This window comes from Grampus griseus, assembly GCF_964374135.1.
Source record: "Grampus griseus genome assembly, chromosome: 4".
Lineage (NCBI taxonomy): Eukaryota > Metazoa > Chordata > Mammalia > Artiodactyla > Delphinidae > Grampus > Grampus griseus.
Genome location: NC_138997.1, coordinates 48,039,618 through 48,059,786, shown reverse-complemented (window position 1 = coordinate 48,059,786; position 20,169 = coordinate 48,039,618). Strand labels below are relative to the sequence as shown.

Below are 20,169 nucleotides of genomic sequence, written 5' to 3'. Positions count from 1 at the left end.
ATGACCATCGAAGAGATAACACATGAAAATATTCAGAGTTCTTTTGGTTTAACATTTAGAGCATAGTGTTTGGGATTCTCATTCATTTATCAACAAATATTTATTAGATCCTACGGTGTGTCAGACATTGTGGATGCAAATATGAGGCAATTAGATATGGTTCTTAAGTCCTGCTGGGCCGGGAGAAGGATAGTAAGCAATCGCATACAGTGTCATAGGTGCAGGATGGAAACAGCCGCTGCTGTGGAAGCACATAGCACCGGCACTCAATCTAAGCTGAAGATGCAGGTGGGCGGGGAGCGGGGGGATTATATTCCTTCTGCCAGTAACTTGCTGTATGGCCTCAGACAAAAGAACCCTACGATTTAAGACTCCCATTTCTTGGTGTAGGGTGAAAGAATAATCCCCACGTCACAAAGGCTTTAGAGAAATGTATTAAATTACTATATAAAGTATCCAATACAATGCCCAGCAGATAATAGGTGTTTAATTCATGAAGCTATTTTGTCCTTTTACCATTTTTCCAAGCACTCTTGTTTATTAACAAGGATAATAAGGAAGAAAATTTTACTTAAATAATAATAAGTTCATCAAACAGAAGTGAAACAGAGCATAGTTTGCTAATTCAATGTTGTACCTAGTAGTGGATTCTGCTATGTGCCCAGTGCTATGTTAAGAGCGGCAGATATGAAACCAGAGACTCAGGAAACTCTGCCATCACAAGACTCTATTATCACAGAGGAAATTGCCCTGCAACTCTCTCCACTGATGTGCCAGAGAACACACTGATAGAAGGCGGGTAACCAGTGTGATGTGAAGAAAGGAAGGAGAGGAATGTTTTATTCAGAAGTCGTGCTTTTCCTGGAGAAGAGAGGATTTGGAAAAAAGGGCAAGTCACACTTACTCTATTGCTCAGACAGAATCCATACCAATGAATAGAACATACCTGGACTCACTCGATGCAGGAAGACTTTTCTAGTACTAGAGATTTTTGGAAATGTGATCAGCCTCGGGTGCTATAATGAGGGCCAAGACTGAACGTGCGTGAGCCATCACCACCCAGGTTTTTGGTGGGATCCAGGGATCCAGCCTTGCTCTTTCTAACTCTGTTTCTATGACTTGGACTAGAATTAGGTTTCCTGTAAAAATAATATTTATTAAAAATCATCATTGTGTCTTGTACTTGGACACCTTCCATTTTTGATCTTAAAGGTCAGCACGGAGATCTTCCTCTCTTAGAGAACAAATTCTGTGCTGTCTTTTGAATTCTTTCACAAAACCCATTCCCTTGCCTTTGCTTAAATAATCTCCACAGCTTGTCTTTCCTCTGGTCTAAAATTCTGTTACTAATTACTAATAAAGAACTTAACTTTTTTTTATTTCTTCAAGAATCTCTTACTGTGAAAGAAGGATTACCATGAGAAATTAATTTTGTCCAAAATTTTTAAAAAGAGAAATTAGTTTAGCACACGTACAACAGTTTTTTTTTTCTTTAAGTGACAGTTACAATCAATTAATAGTGGCTGTAATGAGGCATTGTGCCATGAATGATTCTAAGGCTAGTCTAGGTTCAGAGAAAGAGTACAGTGATCAATTAGTAATGTCTGCAATGGGTGACAGTCTGGCAGCACCCATCCAAAGGATTTTCTATCCCTAGAGCAATAGGTCCATTTCTGATCGTCCCAGGAGGCTTAGAGTAAGATCTCAAGGGAACAGCTCTAAAGATGCAAGACAGAAAGAGATGCTGAGCATTAGGACTGTTTAGAGGACCCCGAAAATCTACCACACAGGGCCATCCATATTCTTTACCATAAGCCAGTGTGTCCCAAATCTAAATAACAGATTTTTTGTTGTTGTTGTTTTGCAGGCAAATATATCTGTCTCACTTGTGATATTTCTTCGCCTAGGAAACCAGAAATGAGAATATGTGGGTAGAAGAATCAAGCAATGGACTGCCAGTTGTAAAGATTATCCGGTCCAAACCCTCCATCTATAAATGAGGAAACTGAGGACAGGAATGGTTAAAGTATTAACCAGTGATCTTCCATTTCCAAAACTTCTAGTCTTTACATTTAGCTTAAACTTTTTTTTTAACATATTTATTGGAGTATAATTGATTTACAATTGTGTGTTAGTTTCTGCTGTATAACAAAGTAAATCAGCTATACATATACATATATCCCCTTATCTCTTCCCTCTTGCCTATCCCTCCCTCCCACCCTCCCTATCCCACCCCTCTAGGTGGTCACAAAGCACCGAGCTGATCTCCCTGTGCTATGCAGCTGCTTCCCACTAGCTATCTACCTTATGTTTGGTAGTGTATATATGTCCATGCCACTCTCTCACTTTGTCCCTAGCTTAAACATTTTATTTAATTAGTAATCACCTGTGTCCTGCCCTAGACCCAAGAACTGGATGATTGGCAAAACAGAAAATAGCTGAGGGATGTTGGGACCTCAGCTGTTAATACTAGCTCTTGGGTGTTGTGGGCTCTGACATCAGACAGACCTGAAGTTCCACCTGTGAGTCCATGAGCAAATTATATGACCCTGAGTCTTAATTTATTGTTCAAGAAATAAGAATATGGCTATCTAAATATAATCATACAAAGTGCCAGACTCACAGCAAGCACTCAGTAAATTAGGTCACATTCCTTTGGGTTTGCTCCCAAGATCTATGCTCCCCACTCTCTCCAGCGACCTAAAAATGTGCCCAGCACTGGAACTCAGGCCTTCACCATTTATTTGAATCTGGGAGAGTACATGTTTACCTGATCTCCTGGCATTTTCGAACTTTGTACACGTCAACAAACATTTCTAGGAAATGAGATATTTACCAAAAGTGTTTATTGATTACTTTATTCCAAGGTCTATGTGGTGTAATCTTGAAAAAACAGGTAGATTGACATGACTCGTTTTATTTTATTTATTTATTTAATTTTTAACATCTTTATTGGAGTATAATTGCTTTACAATGGTGTGTTAGTTTCTGCTTTATAACAAAGTGAATCAGTTGTACACATACATATGTCCCCATATCTCTTCCCTCTTGCGTCGCCCTCCCTCCCACCCTCCCTATCCCGCCCCTCTAGGTGGTCACAAAGCACCGAGCTGATCTCCCTGTGCTATGCGGCTGCTTCCCACTAGTTATCTATTTTACGTTTGGTAGTGTATATATGCCCATGCCACTCTCGCACTTCTTCCCAGCTTACCCTTCCCCCTCCCCGTGTTCTCAAGTCCATTTTCTAGTAGGTCTGCGTCTTTATTCCTGTCTTGCCCCTAGGTTCCTCATGACCATTTTTTTTTTTTTTAGATTCAATATATATGTGTTAGCATACGGTATTTGTTTTTCTCTTTCTGACTTACTTCACTCTGTAGGACAGACTCTAGGTTCATCCACCTCACTACAAATATCTCAATTTCGATTCTTTTTATGGCTGAGTAATATTCCATTGTATATATGTGCCACATCTTCTTTATCCATTCATCTATTGATGGACACTTAGGCTGCTTCCATGTCCTGGCTATTGTAAATAGAGCTGCAATGAACATTTTGGTACATGACTCTTTTTGAATTATGGTTTGCTTAGGGTATATGCCCAGTAGTGGGATTGCTGGGTTGTATGGTAGTTCTATTTTTAGTTTTTTAAGGAACTTTCCATATTGTTCTCCATAGTGGCTGTATCAATTTACATTCCCACAAACAGTGCAAGAGTGTTCCCTTTTCTCCACACCCTCTCCAGCATTTATTGTTTGTAGATTTTTTGATGATGGCCATTTTGACTGGTGTGAGATGATATCTCATTGTAGTTTTGATTTGCCTTTCTCTAATGATTAATGATGTTGAGCATTCTTTCATGTGTTTGTTGGCAATCTGTATGTCTTCTTTGGAGAAATGTTTATTTAGGTCTTCTGCCCATTTTTGGATTGGGTTGTTTGTTTTTCTGATATTCAGCTGCATGAGCTGCTCCTAAATTTTGGAGATTAATCCTTTGTCAGTTGCTTCATTTGCAAATATGTCCTCCCATTCTGAGGGTTGTCTTTTGGTCTTGTTTATGGTTTCCTTTGCTGTGCAAAAGCTTTGAAGTTTCATTAGGTCCCATTTGTTTATTTTTATTTCCATTTCTCTAGGAGGTGGCTCAAAAAGGATCTTGCTGTGATTTATGTCATAGAGTGTTCTGCCTATGTTTTCCCCTAAGAGTTTGATAGTGTCTGGCCTTCCATTTAGGTCTTTAATCCATTTTGAGTTTATTTTTGTGTATGGTGTTAGGGAGTGTTCTAATTTCATTCTTTTACATGTAGCTGTCCAGTTTTACCAGCACCACTTACTGAAGAGGCTGTCATTTTTCCACTGTGTATTCTTGCCTCCTTTATAAAACATAAGGTGGCCATATGTGCGTGGGTTTATCTCTGGGCTTTCTATCCTGTTCCATTGATCTATATTTCTGTTTTTGTGCCAGTACCATACTGTCTTGATTACTGTAGCTTTGCAGTATAGTCTGAAGTCAGGGAGCCTGATTCCTCCAGCTCCGTTTTTCGTTCTCAAGATTGCTTTGGCTATTCGGGGTCTTTTGTGTTTCCATACAAATTGTGAAAACTTTTTTCTAGTTCTGTGAAAAATGCCAGTAGTAGTTTGATAGGGATTGCATTGAATCTGTAGATTGCTTTGGGTAGTAGAGTCATTTTCACAATGTTGATTCTTCCAATCCAAGAACATGGTATATCTCTCCATCTATTTGTATCATCTTTAATTTCTTTCATCAGTGTCATAATTTTCTGCATACAGATCTTTTGTCTCCTTAGGTAGGTTTATTCCTAGATATTTTACTCTTTTTGTTGCAATGGTAATTGGGAGTATTTTCTTAATTTCACTTTCAGATTTTTCACCATTAGTGTATAGGAATGCCAGAGATTTCTGTGCATTAATTTTGTATCCTGTTACTTTACCAAATTCATTGATTAGCTCTAGTAGTTTTCTGGTAGCATCTTTAGGATTATCTACGTAGAGTATCATGTTGTTTGCAAACAGTGACAGCTTTACTTCTTTTCTGATTTGGATTACTTTTATTTCTTTTCCTTCTCTCATTGCTGTGGCTAAAACTTCCAAACCTACATTGAATAATAGTGGTGAGAGTGGGCAACCTTGTCTTGTTCCTGATCTTAGTGGAAATGGTTTCAGTTTTTCACCATTGAGGACGACGTTGGCTGTGGGTTTGTCATATATGGCCTTTATTATGTTGAGGAAGTTCCCTCTATGCCTACTTTCTGCAGGGTTTTTATCATAAATGCGTGTTGAATTTTGTCAAAAGCTTTTTCTGCATCTATTGAGATGATCCTATGGTTTTTCTCCTTCAACTTGTTAATATGGTGCATCACATTGATTGATTTGAATATGTTGAAGAATCCTTGCATTCCTGGGATAAACCCCACTTGATCATGGTGTATGATCCTTTTAATGTGCTCTTGGATTCTGTTTGGTAGTATTCTGTTGAGGATGTTTGCATCTATGTTCATCAGTGATATTGGCCTGTAGCTTTCTTTCTTTGTGACATCTTTGTTTGGTTTTGGTATTGGGGTGATGGTGGCCTTGTAGAATGAGTTTGGGAGTGTTTCTCCCTCTGCTATATTTTAGAAGAGTTTGAGAAGGACAGCTGTTATCTCTTCTCTAAATGTTTGATAGAATTCGCCTGTGAAGTCATCTGGTCCGGGCTTTTGTTTGTTGGAAGATTTTAAATCACAGTTTCAGTTTCAGTGCTTGCGATTGGTCCAATCATATTTTCTATTTCTTCCTGGTTCAGTCTTGGAAGGTTGTGCATTTCTAAGAATTTGTCCATTTCTTCCAGCTTGTCCATTTTATTGGCATAGCGTTGCTTGTAGTAATCTCCCATGATCCTTTGTATTTCTGCAGTGTCAGTTGTTACTTCTTTTTCATTTCTAATTCTATTGATTTGAGTCTTCTCCCTTATTTTCTTAATAAGTCTGGCTAATGGTTCATCAACTTTATCTTCTCAAAGAACCAGCTTTTAGTTTTATTGATCTGTTATCATTTGCTGCATTTCTTTTTCATTTGTTTCTTATCTGATCTTTATGATTTCTTTCCTTCTGCTAACTTTGGGAACTGTTTGTTCTTCTTTCTCTAATTGCTTTAGGTATAAGGTTAGGTTGTTTATTTGAGATGTTTCTTGTTTCTTAAGGTAGGATTGTATTGCTATAAACTTCCCTCTTAGAAGTGCTTTTGCTGCATCCCGTAGGTTTTGGCTTGTTGTGTTTTCACTGTCATTTGTTTCTAGGTATTTTTTGATTTCTTCTTTGATTTCTTCTGTGATCTCTTGGTTATTAAGTAGTGTGTTGTTTAGCCTCCATGTGTTTGTATGTTTTACAGATTATTTCCTGTAATTGATATCTAGTCTCATAGCATTGTGGTCGGAAAAGATACTTGATACGATTTCAATTTTCTTAAATTTACCAAGGCTTTATTTGTGACCCAAGATAATCTATCCTGGAGAATGTTCCATGAGCACCTGAGAAGAATGTGTATTCTGCTGTTTTTGGATGGAATGTCCTATAAATATCAATCAAGTCCATCTTGTTTAATGTATCATTTGAAGCTTGTGTTTCCTTATTTATTTTCATTTTGGATGATCTGTCCATTGGTGAAAGTGGAGTGTTAAAGTCCCCTACTATGATTGTGTTACTGTCGATTTCCCCTCTTATGGCTGTTAGTATTTGCCTTACGTATTGAGATGCCCCTATGTTGGGTGCATAAATATTTACAATTGTTATATCTTCTTCTTGGATTGATCCCTTGATCATCATGTAGTGTCCTTCCTTGCCTCTTGTAATAGTCTTTATTTTAAAGTCTATTTTGTCTGATATGAGAATTGCTACTGCAGCTTTCTTTTGATTTCCATTTGCATGGAATATCTTTTTCCATCCCCTCATTTTCAGTCTGTATGTGTCCCTAGGTCTGAATTGGGTCTCTTGTAGACAGCGTATACACGGGTCTTGTTTTTGCATCCATTCAGCCAATCTATGCCTTTTGCTTGGAGCATTTAATCCATTTACATTTAAGGTTGTTATCGATATGTATTTTCCTATTACCATTTTCTTAATTGTTTTGGGTTTGTTATTGTAGGTCTTTTCCTTCTCTTGAGTTTCCTGCCTAAAGAAGTTCCTTTAGCATTTGTTGTAAAGCTGGTTTGATGGTGCTGAATTCTCTTAGCTTTTGCTTGTCTCTAAAGGTTTTAATTTCTACTTTAAATCTTAATGAGATCCTTGCTGAGTAGAGTAATCTTTGTTGTAGGTTTTTCTCCTTCATCACTTTAAATATGTCCTGCCACTCCCTTCTGGCTTGCAGAGTTTCTGCTGAAAGATCAGCTGTTAACCTTATGGGGATTCTCTTGTGTGTTATTTGTTGTTTTTCCCTTGGTGCTTTTAATATTTTTTGTTTGTATAATTTTTGATAGTTTGATTAATATGTGTCTTGGCATGTTTCTCCTTGGATTTATCCTGTATGGGACTCTCTGCTCTTCCTGGAGTTGATTGACTATTTCCTTTCCCATATTTAGGAAGTTTTCAACTATAATCTCTTCAAATATTTTCTCAGTCCCCTTCTTTTTCTCTTCCTCTGGGACCCCTATAATTCGAATGTTGGTGCGTTTAATGTTGTCCCAGAAGTCTCTGAGACTGTCCTCAATTCTTTTCATTCTTTTTCTTTATTCTGCTCTGCAGTAGTTATTTTCATTATTTTATCTTCCAGGTCACTTATCCGTTTTTCTGCCTCAGTTATTCTACTATTGATCCCTTCTATAGAATTTTTAATTTCATTTATTGTGTTGTTCATCACTGTTTGTTTGCTCTTTAGTTCTCCTAGGTCCTTGTTAAACGTTTCTTGTATTTTCTCCATTCTATATCCAAGATATTGGATCGTCTTTACCATCATGATTCTGAATTCTTTTTCAGGGAGACTGCCTATTTCCTCTTCATTTGTTAGGCCTGGTGGGTTTTTGCTTTGCTCCTTCATCTGCTGTGTGTTTCTGTGTCTTCTCATTTTGCTTATCTTACTGTGTTTGGGGTCTCCTTTTCAACAGGCTGCAGGTTTGTAGTTCCTGTTGTTTTTGGTGTCTGTTCCCAGTGGCTAAGGTTGGTTCAGTGGGTTGTGTAGGCTTCCTAGTGGAGGGGACTAGTGCCTGTGTTCTGGTGGATGAGGCTGGATCTTGTCTTTCTGGTGGGAAGGTACACATCTGGTGGTGTGGTTTGGGGTGTCTGTGGCCGTATTATGATTTTAGGCAGCCTCTGTGCTAATGGATGGGGTTGTGTTCCTGTCTTGCTAGTTGTTTGGCATAGGGTGTCTAGCACTGTAGCTTGTTGGTCATTGAGTGGAGCTGGGTCTTGGTGTTGAGATGGAGATCTCTGGGAGATTTTTGCCGTTTGATATTACGTGGTGCTGGGAGGTCTCTTGTGGTCCAGTGTCCTGAAGTTGGCTCTCCCACCTCAGAGGCACAGCACAGACTCCTGGCTGGAGCACCAAGAGCCTGTCATCCACACGGCTCAGAATAAAAAGGGGGAAAAAAAAGGAAAGAAAGAAAGAAGAAGACAAAATAAAATTAAATAAAATAAAGTTAGTAAAAGAAAATATAATTATATTAAGAAAAAAATTTCTTTTTGTAGAAAAAAATTTTTTAAAATAATAAAAAAAATTTTAGAAAGAACCCTAGGAAAAATGGTAAAAGCAAAGCTATACAGACAAAATCACACACAGAAGCATACACATGCATGCTCACAAAAAGAGAAAAAGGGGAAAAAATATATATATATATCATTGCTCCCAAAGTCCACCTCCTCAATTTGCGATGATTCCTTGTCTATTCAGGTATCCCACAGACGCAGGGTCCATCAAGTTGATTGTGGAGACTTAATCCGCTTTTCCTGAAGCTGCTGGGAGAGATTTCCCTTTCTCTTCTTTCTTCGCACAGCTCCCGGGGTTCAGCTCTGGGTTTGGCTCCGCCTCTGCATGTAGGTCGCCTGAGGGCATCTGTTCTTCGCTCAGACAGGACGGGGTTAAAGGAGCAGGTGCTTCAGGGGCTCTGACTCATTTAGGCCGGTGGGGAGGGAGGGGTACAGAGTTCGGGGCAAGCCTGCATCAGCAGAGGCCGGCGTGACATTGCACCAGCCTGAGGCGCACCGTGCATTCTCGCGGGAACGTTGTCCCTGGATCACGGGACCCTGGCGGTGGCGGGCTGTACAGGCTCCCGGGAGGGGAGGTGTGGAGAGTGACCTGTGCTTGCACACAGGCTTCTTGGTGGCGGCAGCAGCCTTAGCGTCTCATGACCGTCTCTGGGGTCCGCGCTGATAGCCGCGGCTCGCGCCCGCCTCTGGAGCTCCTTTAAGCGGCACTGTTAATCTCCTCTCCTCGCGCACCAGGAAACAAAGAGGCAAGAAAACGTCTTTTGCCTCTTCGGCAGCTCCAGACTTTTTCCCGGACTCCCTCCCGGCTAGCTGTGGCGCACTAGCCCCCTTCAGGCTGTGTTCACGCCGCCAATCCCAGTCCTCTCCCTGCGCTCCAACCTCTGAAGCCCGAGCCTCAGCTCCCAGCCCCGCCCGCCCGGGCGGGTGAGCAGACAAGCCTCTCGGGCTGGTAAGTGCCGGTCGGCACCGACCCTCTGTGCGGGAATCTCTCCGCTTCCCCCCCCCCCCCCCGCCCGCACCCCTGTTGCTGTGCTCTCCTCCGAGACGCCGAAGCTTCCCCCCTCCGCCACCCGCAGTCTCCGCCCGCGAAGGGACTTCCTAGTGTGTGGAAAGCTTTCCTCCTTCACAGCTCCCTCCCACTGGTGCGGGTCCCGTCCCTATCCTTTTGTCTCTGTTTATTCTTTTTTCTTTTGCCCTACCCAGGTACGTGGGGGGTTTCTTGCCTTTTGGGAGGTCTGTGGCCTTCTGCCAGCGTTCAGTAGGTGTTCTGTAGGAGTTGTTCCACGTGTAGCTGTATTTCTGGTGTATCTGTGGGGAGGAAGGTGATCTCCGCGTCTCGCTCTTCCGCCATCTTGAAGCTCCTCCCGTCCCCGACATGACTCATTTTAAAATCCAGTATTCTTTAATGAATGCTATCTATGAAAAATATTTCTTCATTGTCGTGAATTTCTGTAATTGTTTGAGGGTCATAGTGGCCAAGGTGGAAAAACATTCACCAGAAAAACGTTAATTATTAATAGCAATTACTTGGAAAGAATATAAAAGGATTCTTCAATTCAAATGATAGAATGTACTCTATAAAGATTCATCTGAAATAATGAAGACTGTTAGAACCATATCTTTGCTTGTTTTCTTCAGCTCCATTAAATGTCAGACTCTTCAGAGAAGTTTACTAGATGCAGGTAGGGAATCCTATTTACGATCTATACAGCCATGTGCCAGGAGATGAAACATAATGACTATTAACATATACATGGAAAGGCTATCTTTCTCAGTGCTCATCACTGTCAGTAGAGTCATTGAAGATTGCTAGAAGTTAACCTGTGGAATAGATACAGAAAGAGAATTGATATATTGAAGCAACACACACAGGAAGATCTCATTTTCCATTTTCCACCTTACTTCCACTCTAGGTCAGAGAATGACATATTTCAAACTTGTATTTAAAATTGGATAAATGATTTTAGATAGAGCAATAGTGTTTATAGTAGCAAGAATAATCCCATGAGCTACATTATTCAGTACCTACTAAGTGCCAGGCACTGTGCTCAATGCTTCACACATAGGCTTTCATTTAATCCTAACAACCACCCAATGTAGTAGAAATTATTTACATTTGATAGAGAAACAGAACCTCTGAGTGCTTAAGTTATTTCCTCAAGGCCATATTGAGTATCAGAGCTAGAAGCTGAACTCAGAATAAGTTATCTCCAAAGCCTTTACTTGTTCATATGTAAATAATAATGGTTTCTTTATTAAATAGATAGCTGCTAAGCTCTTTTGAAGCTATTGATATTAAAAGGAAGACACTGTTTTCAATAGAGAGCATGTGTATGTGTATGTGGTGAGTGGAGATGATGAAGATGATGAGCGAATCCAAGATGTATGAGTTACTGTCTTTGCCAAATTAAGCCTGGCAAAGTGTTAATGTTTATACTTTTGTTCCTAATACCAGGCTTTAATTTTCTTAGTGTTCTTTGCGTGTGCTAGTAACTTCTAATAAGAGATAACCAAAGAGTCAAGTTTAATTAATTCAGAAGTATCAATACAGGTATGTGCAACTTATTTGTAAGCCAATGACGGTTCAACTACATGATGTGTTTGACTAGAAAGAAATCATTCACAGAATACAGTTTAAATAAAAGAAAAGATATATTCTTATAATTTGTTCTGGTTTATGATATAAACAAAAATAAATCTGGAAATTTATGAATGAATAAATATAGATTTGAATTGTCAAAGGGGATTTCAGTTTGGAAAATTTCCTCTTCTGTAAATAAAATCTCATTTTTTTTCAGCCATGCAGCACTCTAATAGCCAGAATTATCTAGAGGAGAACTTAAGAGCTGTGTGAGTTTTATTATCAGTATTCTTTTGTTTGAAATGTAAAATCATATTAATTATTTTGGGGGGGGAGTAGGGCAGTGATATTACAAGATTGATGGAGGAAAAGAGTTTGATTCTATCGTCAGCATTCACACAAGTGTTCTGTTTCAGCACTAGTATTATGGTTGCACAGTTTCTTCAGAAATTGACTTATGAAAAAGTACAAACCATAGTTAAAGAATTGCTAGATCTTGCAGAGAAGTGCAAGAGCCTCAAGCCACGTGAATCACCTTCAGAATGTTGTCACCAATTGGTAGGTGAATCGTGTTCTGCCTTTTTCTCTCTGTTGTTTTAAAAACTAAATTGCAAACAAAGGATGTTGTTATGAAGTGGGATGATTGAATAATTAGGCAAGGGATTTTAAGGCAACAATATGTACATGTGTCACACTCAAGATATAATCTTTGTAGGTTTATAAACTTACATTTTATCATTTCATATCTGGGAGATCAGACTCTGAGAACTAAATGCTCAAGAGAATGAATTATACCCTAGAATGCCAATTTGTTAATTTAAGTCGGTTGCTCTGTCTCTGTCACTAGAATATTATTGTCTGACATCCTCATATAAAGGTTTCTGGGAAATTAACGTACTGATTTTAGAAGTTTCTAAGAGAATATAAAAAAGAAGAAAAAAGTGAATATTATTATAGGCTTTTTTCCCACTTAGTAGAAAATCTTGAAAATTACTATCATCTCATAAAATATGTCTATCTTGTGATTAGAAAAATTCTTGATAAAAACTAACATATTCTTATAATCTACATATTTTTATATCAGTTATTCTCATATCAACAATTTAAATACAAATAAATAATTTTCTTTTTTATTTATAGATTTTTTTCACTCCATCTTCTTGGGCTAAAACCTACCTTTTTTTTTTTCTTACCAGACTCTAAGTAGTCATAGAAAAATCATTAGTCTAATTAGAGACACACTTTAAATGAAGTTCCTTTGCCAGTGGCTAGCCTCACTTATTTTATATCGATTTCTTCTTATTTCCATTTCCAAAGATGACCTTTTTCTGCCCTTATCCCACAAATCTGGAAGCATATGTCATTTGAGGTTTACAGCATCCCACACATTTACTGCCATTCAAAGATACTTGAAAACTGAATCATTACATTTCTATTTGAATATTTGACACCGAATACACATTGCCTCAGAGTTTAACTTTTAAAATAAGCTCCCATGGAAACCAACTAAAAACAATGAGGAAGCAAGGAAAGCAAACTAAGAGCTGTTTCTTGGTGGGTAATTCTTATTAAAAATACCTTGATTTCTTTAGGTCCTGGACATTTTGGCTTACCTTTATTTTAATACCTTCAACTGTATGAAAATGAAGCACTTACATAGGTAGGGAGAAAATGATAAATTCTATTTGGCCAATGTCCAGCATGTGGGAATTTAGACTTAAGAACCTTTTAAAAGGCTTTCACTCAAAAGAGCTATGTCCAGGGACTGTTGGATACAGAGTATAACATTAAGCACTCAGTTGCCTTTTCTATATAATTCCTTAACTTTCCTGTGGTTAGAAATGTAGACCACAAGTGCCTTCCCTTAAGTTACTATTTCCTCCTACAGATGACTACCTTCCTAGAGCATATTTGCAATAACCAAGGGTTGGCTGACAGACATGTGTTTTCTGACTGTTGCAATACAAATAACTCAGCAAGACACAAGTGCTTCCTGTCATACAAAAAGGATGTTGCAGGTTACAGTGATATATCCCAAATTTCAAATCCTGAGCAGATCTGTGAGATGGACAAAGAGAATCATGTGCCAGTGAAAGAGAAGTAAGTCATATTTCCTTGCCAGGTCTTTGAAAAAGAGTGTTTTCCAATTTTGAAGACAGATCTTTTGTTTTAATATAAAAGCCTCTGAGTACCCAAAGCTTGATTATGTAAAATGAAAATTTGAGCTACAATTTATTTTTTTCCCTCACAGTGACAACATGGTCTTAGTAAACCCAAGAGGGCATGAAAATGTCTGTACCATGAAACATTAAAAAGGACTAGGATCTGTAAGAGACCCATCTCCTCAAAGGTTAGGTTGGTCAGACCAGTAGCAAATGATGTTGAAAAATACAGTCTAGTAGGCAAAGGACACTAAACAGAGTATTGGGAATAGAGAGCAGATAATAGCTCAGGCAATGGGCTAGTATTTGGGAGGTTCACGAAGGGATAGCCGGAGGGGTATCTGATAGGCATGGAGATAGAGTCTGTCATTGGGAACCTAGGAATAAGTAATACTTGTGGATCGGACAGAGATGAGTTTTCTACTCAAGAACTCTGATTCTGTAATTTCCACCTGGAGTGGATGGCATGATAGCCCATGGGTAGGTGAGCTCATATTTTGGTTTCCTAGTTAGCACAGAAGTCTATCTTTTGAGAGTGAGGTACGAGCAAGTTAGAGGCAGGAAACCAAAACCAGAGAGAGGTAGAAATGACAAGAGAAGGACAAAGCTTCAGTTCTCAAGGAATGCAGTTCTGGCCATCTGGTCAAGACAGACTCAGACACTAGGAAAAAGGGGAAGATCTGATTGCTGGATCTAGTGCAAAAGGCATGGTGGTGGTTTGATTTCAGATTTTAGACATGAAACTCTAAACCAGAAATGAATGAGCAGACAGGGTGACTTGATGTTGAACAATGTAAACACTTTTAATTCACCTATACATGGGCAGAATTGCCCCAGAAGTTACTGAGCCTTCAGGAAGGAATTAAATGGCCCCAGTCACTTAGGGAGAAAGGACTAAGAGATAAAGGATTGGGCCGGTTCCAACTGGTCTGACATTAGGGGCAACCAAATGGGAAACTGTAATATGAACTTGGCTACCTATTAAATGAAGTGCTAGCCACTCTAGGTGAGATTTATAAAATCATGTTCGGGCATTGTAAAATCAAGTTTGAGCATTCAGAGATTATGAAATCTAACCAATACTCAGGCAGTGAATCCAATCTCTTCTTGAACATTTACGATTAAGTCAGTATCAAGGAGTTATTTATATGCTAATTTAACTTATGTGCATACAACCATAAATATTCAGGGAAAAATAATTTTCTAACTACTTGCTTCATAATTATGTCAACAACTTTGTTTAGTTCTCAACCAAAGAAACAGTAACATATCAAAGCTAGAGGAAAAGTCTGCTATTTCAGTCTTATCAAAAGATAGCATAGAATACATATACACCAAACAGTAGTTATTGTATCTTTGGATTATCTAAGGAATTTTCAATAACAGTTTTGATCATTGTAAGATAAGTGTGACCCTTTGTTACCTTGCAATAGGGACATTCTATTTTTAAATGGCTCTAATTATTAGAAAGCTTTTTCCTTATACTAAGTTCAGCTTTGCCTTTGGAGATTTGAAATTAGATTAGTTCATACTGAAAATCCTCTATGGGAACTAAGTTACTGCAGCACAAAAATGAACTCTTAGTTTAGCATAGTACCCAACAGAGAGCAGAGATATTGAATGGCTCCAATGAAATTTCCTATCAACCAGGAATTTTGCCTTATCTTGGGTGGCAGTTGTATCTTGATAATGTCAGTTTGCTTTCCTTTTTTTACAAGTTGGGCTTGAGAAACTTTGCTGAAATGTAACAAATCTATTGACTGAACTTCCAAGAGTAAGGGGGGTGAGGGTGGAGGTTGGGCGGGGGTCAGCATTTCCTCTAGTTTAGCCTTTTGCTTATACTATCCCCAAAATGATTAAAGACTTAACTATACTTTCATTTTGGCTTTTTGTCTTCATTGGCTACTCTGGAACTCTTCCAAGGGGTAACTCAGGAGTGCAAGATCCTTCCATCTTGGAGCTATACCATCTGGAGCAAGTGTTTCCAAGGTTACTGCAAAAAAGAAAGAGAGAGACTAGGGAACTGTGCAAAGTAATTACTAGCCAAACCTAGGAGTGGTGTATGGCATGTTTATTCATATTTCATTGATTAGAACTCAGTTATATGTTCCCACCTAACTGCAGGAGAGGCTGGAAAAGTAGTCTTCCTGTGAACACAAGAAAAGAAAGTGGATTTATGTGAGCATTGAGCCGGTTTTTGTCTGCAATGTCAACTTTTTCGGGGTATTTGTGTGTGTGGGGAGGTGGGGCATAAATAATTTGAGTAAGCTTTGTGGACTAGTGTGAGGAGATATGATTATAAGTGAAAGGCAGGCCTGGTGCCCAGGCTCTATAATGAGTGTAAACACCCACCAATAGCTTCTAAATTTAACTCCCCTTCACCAGGTGTACAATTCTCCATTTACAATCAGTTTAGACTATTGAACTTTCTATCTCCTACTACTTAGATAAAAATGAAAAGTTTTAATTACTGATTTTCTTTACTTACTGGTCCAGAAAGTACAGTTGGTGACTTCATGGGCACTGTCTAACCTCACAGTGATCTCTCTGTAGTGAACTTTTGATGCATTTAAGTACAGTGCTATCCTATTTCTGTCACCGTGAAATTCTAGACATTTCAGGTCAGCAAAACTAAATGAATCCTAAGTTTTTAAGAAACAGTGTCAGCATATGTTCTTGAATTCCAAATTATATAGCTTTGTATCTGTCAAATTACAGGTACATTTATGAAACTTCTAGGAAGCATCCATTCTTGTATGGACCCACTATTCTGACCATGTCTGCTTGCTATGAAACAGCTGTTCGGTCTTGTTGCCAAGAAGACAATAAGACTGAATGCTTCCAGATAAAGGTAAGCTATTCATATGTCAACCCTTACTTAGGGACTTGTTATGCTAAGTGTGGACTATGGACCAGTAGCATATGCATCACCTGGAAGCTTGTTAGAAATACAGTCTGAAGCTTTTCTCCAGACCTGCTAAAGAAGACTTCATTTTAACAAGATACTCAGGCAATTCTTATAGTCCTTCAATTTTGAGAAGCATGCTCTAGCATAAATATAACTTCATAGTAAGTATTTAATATTCCAGTTATTATTTCTGTATAACAAAACACCGCAAAATTTAGTGGCTCAAAACAATAACAATGAGTTTATTACTCTTATGGTGTCAGTGGGTCAGGAATTCAGGAAGGGCTCATCTGGGCTTTTCTGGCTACTGATTTTTCATGGGGTTGCAGTCAATGGCTGGGGCTCTGAAGGTCTGTAGTACCTGGGGGTTGGTCCAACATCTCTTTCTCCTCATATTATCTCAGGGCCTTTCCATGTGATCTCTCTGCCTTGGCTGGTTTGGGCTGCTTCACAGAATGGCAGCCTCAGGGAAACTGGACTGCTGACATATGGCCAAAGTCTCAAGAATGAGTTTTCTAGTGGATGAAGCAGAAATTGCATGGCCTTTTATGATCAGGATTCAAAAGTTACTTCTGCTCTACTCTATTGGTTGAAATATAATAAAATGTCACCAGTTTGAAGGGGAAAGTAAATATACTGTAACGAAAGCTCATTGTAAGAAGAACATGGGATAGAAGTTGTTATTATAGCCATCTTTGGAAAATACAGTTAGCCTCACACTTAATTTTAACTGTGTGGCTTTTTCTCCTTCATTGAATAGACATAAATCGGTGATTAGTTCCATGATAAAAGTACTTTTTATGTATGTTCATTAAAGGTTCTAAATATCAACACAAAATAGCCATCCTTAGAAGGCACACCAGATGGATTTTCCCCAAGGTCATGCTGAAATGAATAGTAGTTTGATAATCGTTTTGATGAATTCCTCAAGTCTAAGGGCAGTGCTGCTTCTTCCTTGCTGTTTTCTTTGATCTCCTCAGTGAGAATTTCTCTCATATTCCTCTCAACCCCCATTTGTCTATTCCTCTAAAGCTATTTCTCCTGTTGAGCTCCTCATCATCTACCTTGTGTAAGAAATTAAATAACGTATCTAAAGAGTCTGACATATGCTAAGTACTCAATAATCGCAGCGATTATCATTAAAGCTACTTATATATATTTCTTTCCCTAGTCATCTCCAATTCCTTCAGAAGCCAATTCTGAATTCCTAAGCAGGACAGTCATTTTTTTCCTCCTGTTGGCTTCATATTATTAAAAACAACAAAAACAAGTGATTGTGTAGACTTAGGTCTCATTACCTGGCATTTTGGAAGAATGAACTTTTTCATGAAGGTGAGTTTTTTTTAGGTAACTTGTTTCAAAGTTTTCTTAATCTTAACCCTTTCAGAGGAAATTTTTCCTTAATGTATAACATGCCCCTATAATTTTTAAAAAAATTTTTTATTGGAGTATAGTTGATTTACAATGTTGTGTTAGTTTCTGCTGCACAGCAAAGTGAATCAGTTATACATATATCCACCCTTGTTTAGATTCTTTTCCCACATAGGTCATTGCAGAGTATTGAGTTCCTTGTGCTATACAGTAGGTTCTTCTCAGTTATTGATTTTTTATATAGTAGTGTGTATATGTCAATCCCAATCTCCCTATTTATCCCTACCCCCCAACCCCGATTTCCCCCTGGTAACCATAAGTTTATTTTCTACATCTGTGACTCTATGTCTGTTTTATAAATAAGTTCATTTGTACTATTTTTTTTTAGATTCCACATATAAGCAATATCATATGATATTTGTCTTTCTCTGTCTGACTTATTTCACTCAGTATGACAATCTCTAGGTCCATCCACATACTAAGCATAAGCAGATGCTTTTAAGTTAGCTAAGAGTTCTTTTCTCCTCTCCCTCACTTTGTGATGTTTACAGTCTTGCTGCCTCCAGGGTGTCTGTTTCAAGAAGTTATTACTCCTTGCCCAGAGAAAATTGCATAGCCAATCATGTAAAACTTGTATCTATGATCAGAGAATGCAGTTTATGAGTTAAGCCTTCACAGACTCTCTTGTGAAGAAGTGGATAAGCTTGTTTGTATTTGATTTCAAATGAGTATAATACAACAAAATAAGAATAAAAATAATAATTATATTATAATTAATTATAAAGTATAATTTATTATCGTTGTGCCAGATTTGTGGTTTGAATATTGCCTCTGTATACATTATCTAACTTGTTCTTAAAAAAAAGCATTGTAAGGTGTTGTTACCCCAAGTTAAAATAATATATGGTCAATATAATGTTTTAAGTGAATATATAGAGCTTTTCTGAAATTTTAAAATGTTGTTTATTCTCCAATCACACAGAGATACCAATTTTGGTATATTTCCTTTTATTCATTTTTTTCATTCACAGGTTTTATTTTGTACATTGTTGTGATCAAATTGAATATATAGTTTTGGTTAGAGACCTAAATACATGTGCTTTTTATTAGAAGTCAAAAGTCAAAATTCTGGGTTAAATAATATAAATGTTTTCTTGGGGGGGGCTCCATTAATATATATTGCAAAACTGGAACATATATCATAGATAAGCATTTGGAGACATGTTCAGGATGACAGGGCTAGTAACTTGAATAAAACCAAAATACAACTGTAAGACGTTATCAAAATTTATTCTAGTGGCTCCTTGGATTTTTGTTTGTCCACTTTCTTGTTCTCATTTATATGCCAAATGTCTAAGTTCTGGGACAAACAATCTCTGGGGAAGTGAGATGCTATTTTATAAAAAACAAAAAAACAGAACCTTCACCAAATTATGCTTTTACATTTGGCCTCATAGATAAGACAATAAAATCTTTCTAATTTTGAGGAGATACTTGATGTTTATTTTTCTCTCTTCTTTACTAACCATGAGATAAACTTCTTCTGTTGTTACCATAGTTCTTTGATGAGACGGTTTTCTAATTACAGCTAGAACCCATCAGAAAATACGTTAGAGAAATATCTTTGAGGCATCACCACTTATGTGAGATTGGGATTAAATTCAACCACAAAGTAGCAAAAGCAGTGTAAGTTACCTATTTAGATTTGTGGACTTTGTTGCTTTGTATCACCCTCTTTGATTAAACTCATTTGAAAAATCATTTATCTTTCATTTGCTAATGTCTCAGTGCAAATCTGGTTCCTTTCTCTACACGTGTGCTATTTGCCTGTTCAATAGGGCACACTGGGCTGTGCCTGAAACTGCACAGTCCTCCTCTCTGCCCACTATCTCCTGTGGGGTTGATATCTCCTCTATCAACTTCTTCCATCAGCTCAAATCCTTTAGGCTCTTCTCCAGTGCACAAAAGTTTCTGTACATTCAGATGCTCACACTTAGTAGTTCTTCATGGTAAAGGCTGGAGGACAAAAGGTATTTTTCTCTTGGAAGATAAGAAATATTTTGGCTCTAATGTCATGTAGGACAGAAAAAGTGAGTGGTGTTTTTTGAGGTGGGGATAGAGGAGTGTGGGGTGGGAGGAGAATTTGATGCTACTCAGTGTGCCTGTATCTTGGGCCCAGATTGTGTTTCTGTCCCAAGTTTACCCCTGAAGACATGCATCTTCCCTTATATCACCTTCATCCCCAATTTAGGATAACAGTGGGCTGCCTGGAAGCTCAGTTTTCCTTATAAGGCAAGCCCATTTTTCATATTTCTAGAAAAATTTCAGGGATGTTTTTCAGTTGTCAACAGAGAGGGACAAGGGAGAACCAAACCTCTTACAATTATTATCTTTCTGATAAAGAATTTTATTTGGAAAGTCAGGTCAGATAAATTCCCAAATTACCTATCTAAGCAACTC

At 38.1% G+C, this 20,169-nt stretch overlaps 1 protein-coding gene across 7 annotated transcripts in view; it reads left to right on the top strand.

The window, feature by feature from the left end:
* Positions 1 to 10,272: 10,272 nt before the first annotated feature.
* Positions 10,273 to 20,169, top strand: part of LOC309822039 (alpha-fetoprotein-like) — a 68,465-nt gene continuing 58,568 nt past the window's right edge. For all 7 annotated transcript variants that reach the window (XR_014296683.1, XR_014296684.1, XM_082653662.1 and 4 more), the window contains exons 1-6: positions 10,273 to 10,369; positions 11,486 to 11,537; positions 11,685 to 11,826; positions 13,157 to 13,368; positions 16,149 to 16,281; positions 19,298 to 19,395. Coding sequence is in view for 5 of the 7 variants with exons in the window: in XM_082653662.1 (XP_082509788.1) it covers positions 10,285 to 10,369; positions 11,486 to 11,537; positions 11,685 to 11,826; positions 13,157 to 13,368; positions 16,149 to 16,281; positions 19,298 to 19,395 (722 nt within the window). In the remaining 2 variants the exon portion in view is untranslated. The remainder of the gene's footprint in view (positions 10,370 to 11,485; positions 11,538 to 11,684; positions 11,827 to 13,156; positions 13,369 to 16,148; positions 16,282 to 19,297; positions 19,396 to 20,169) is intronic.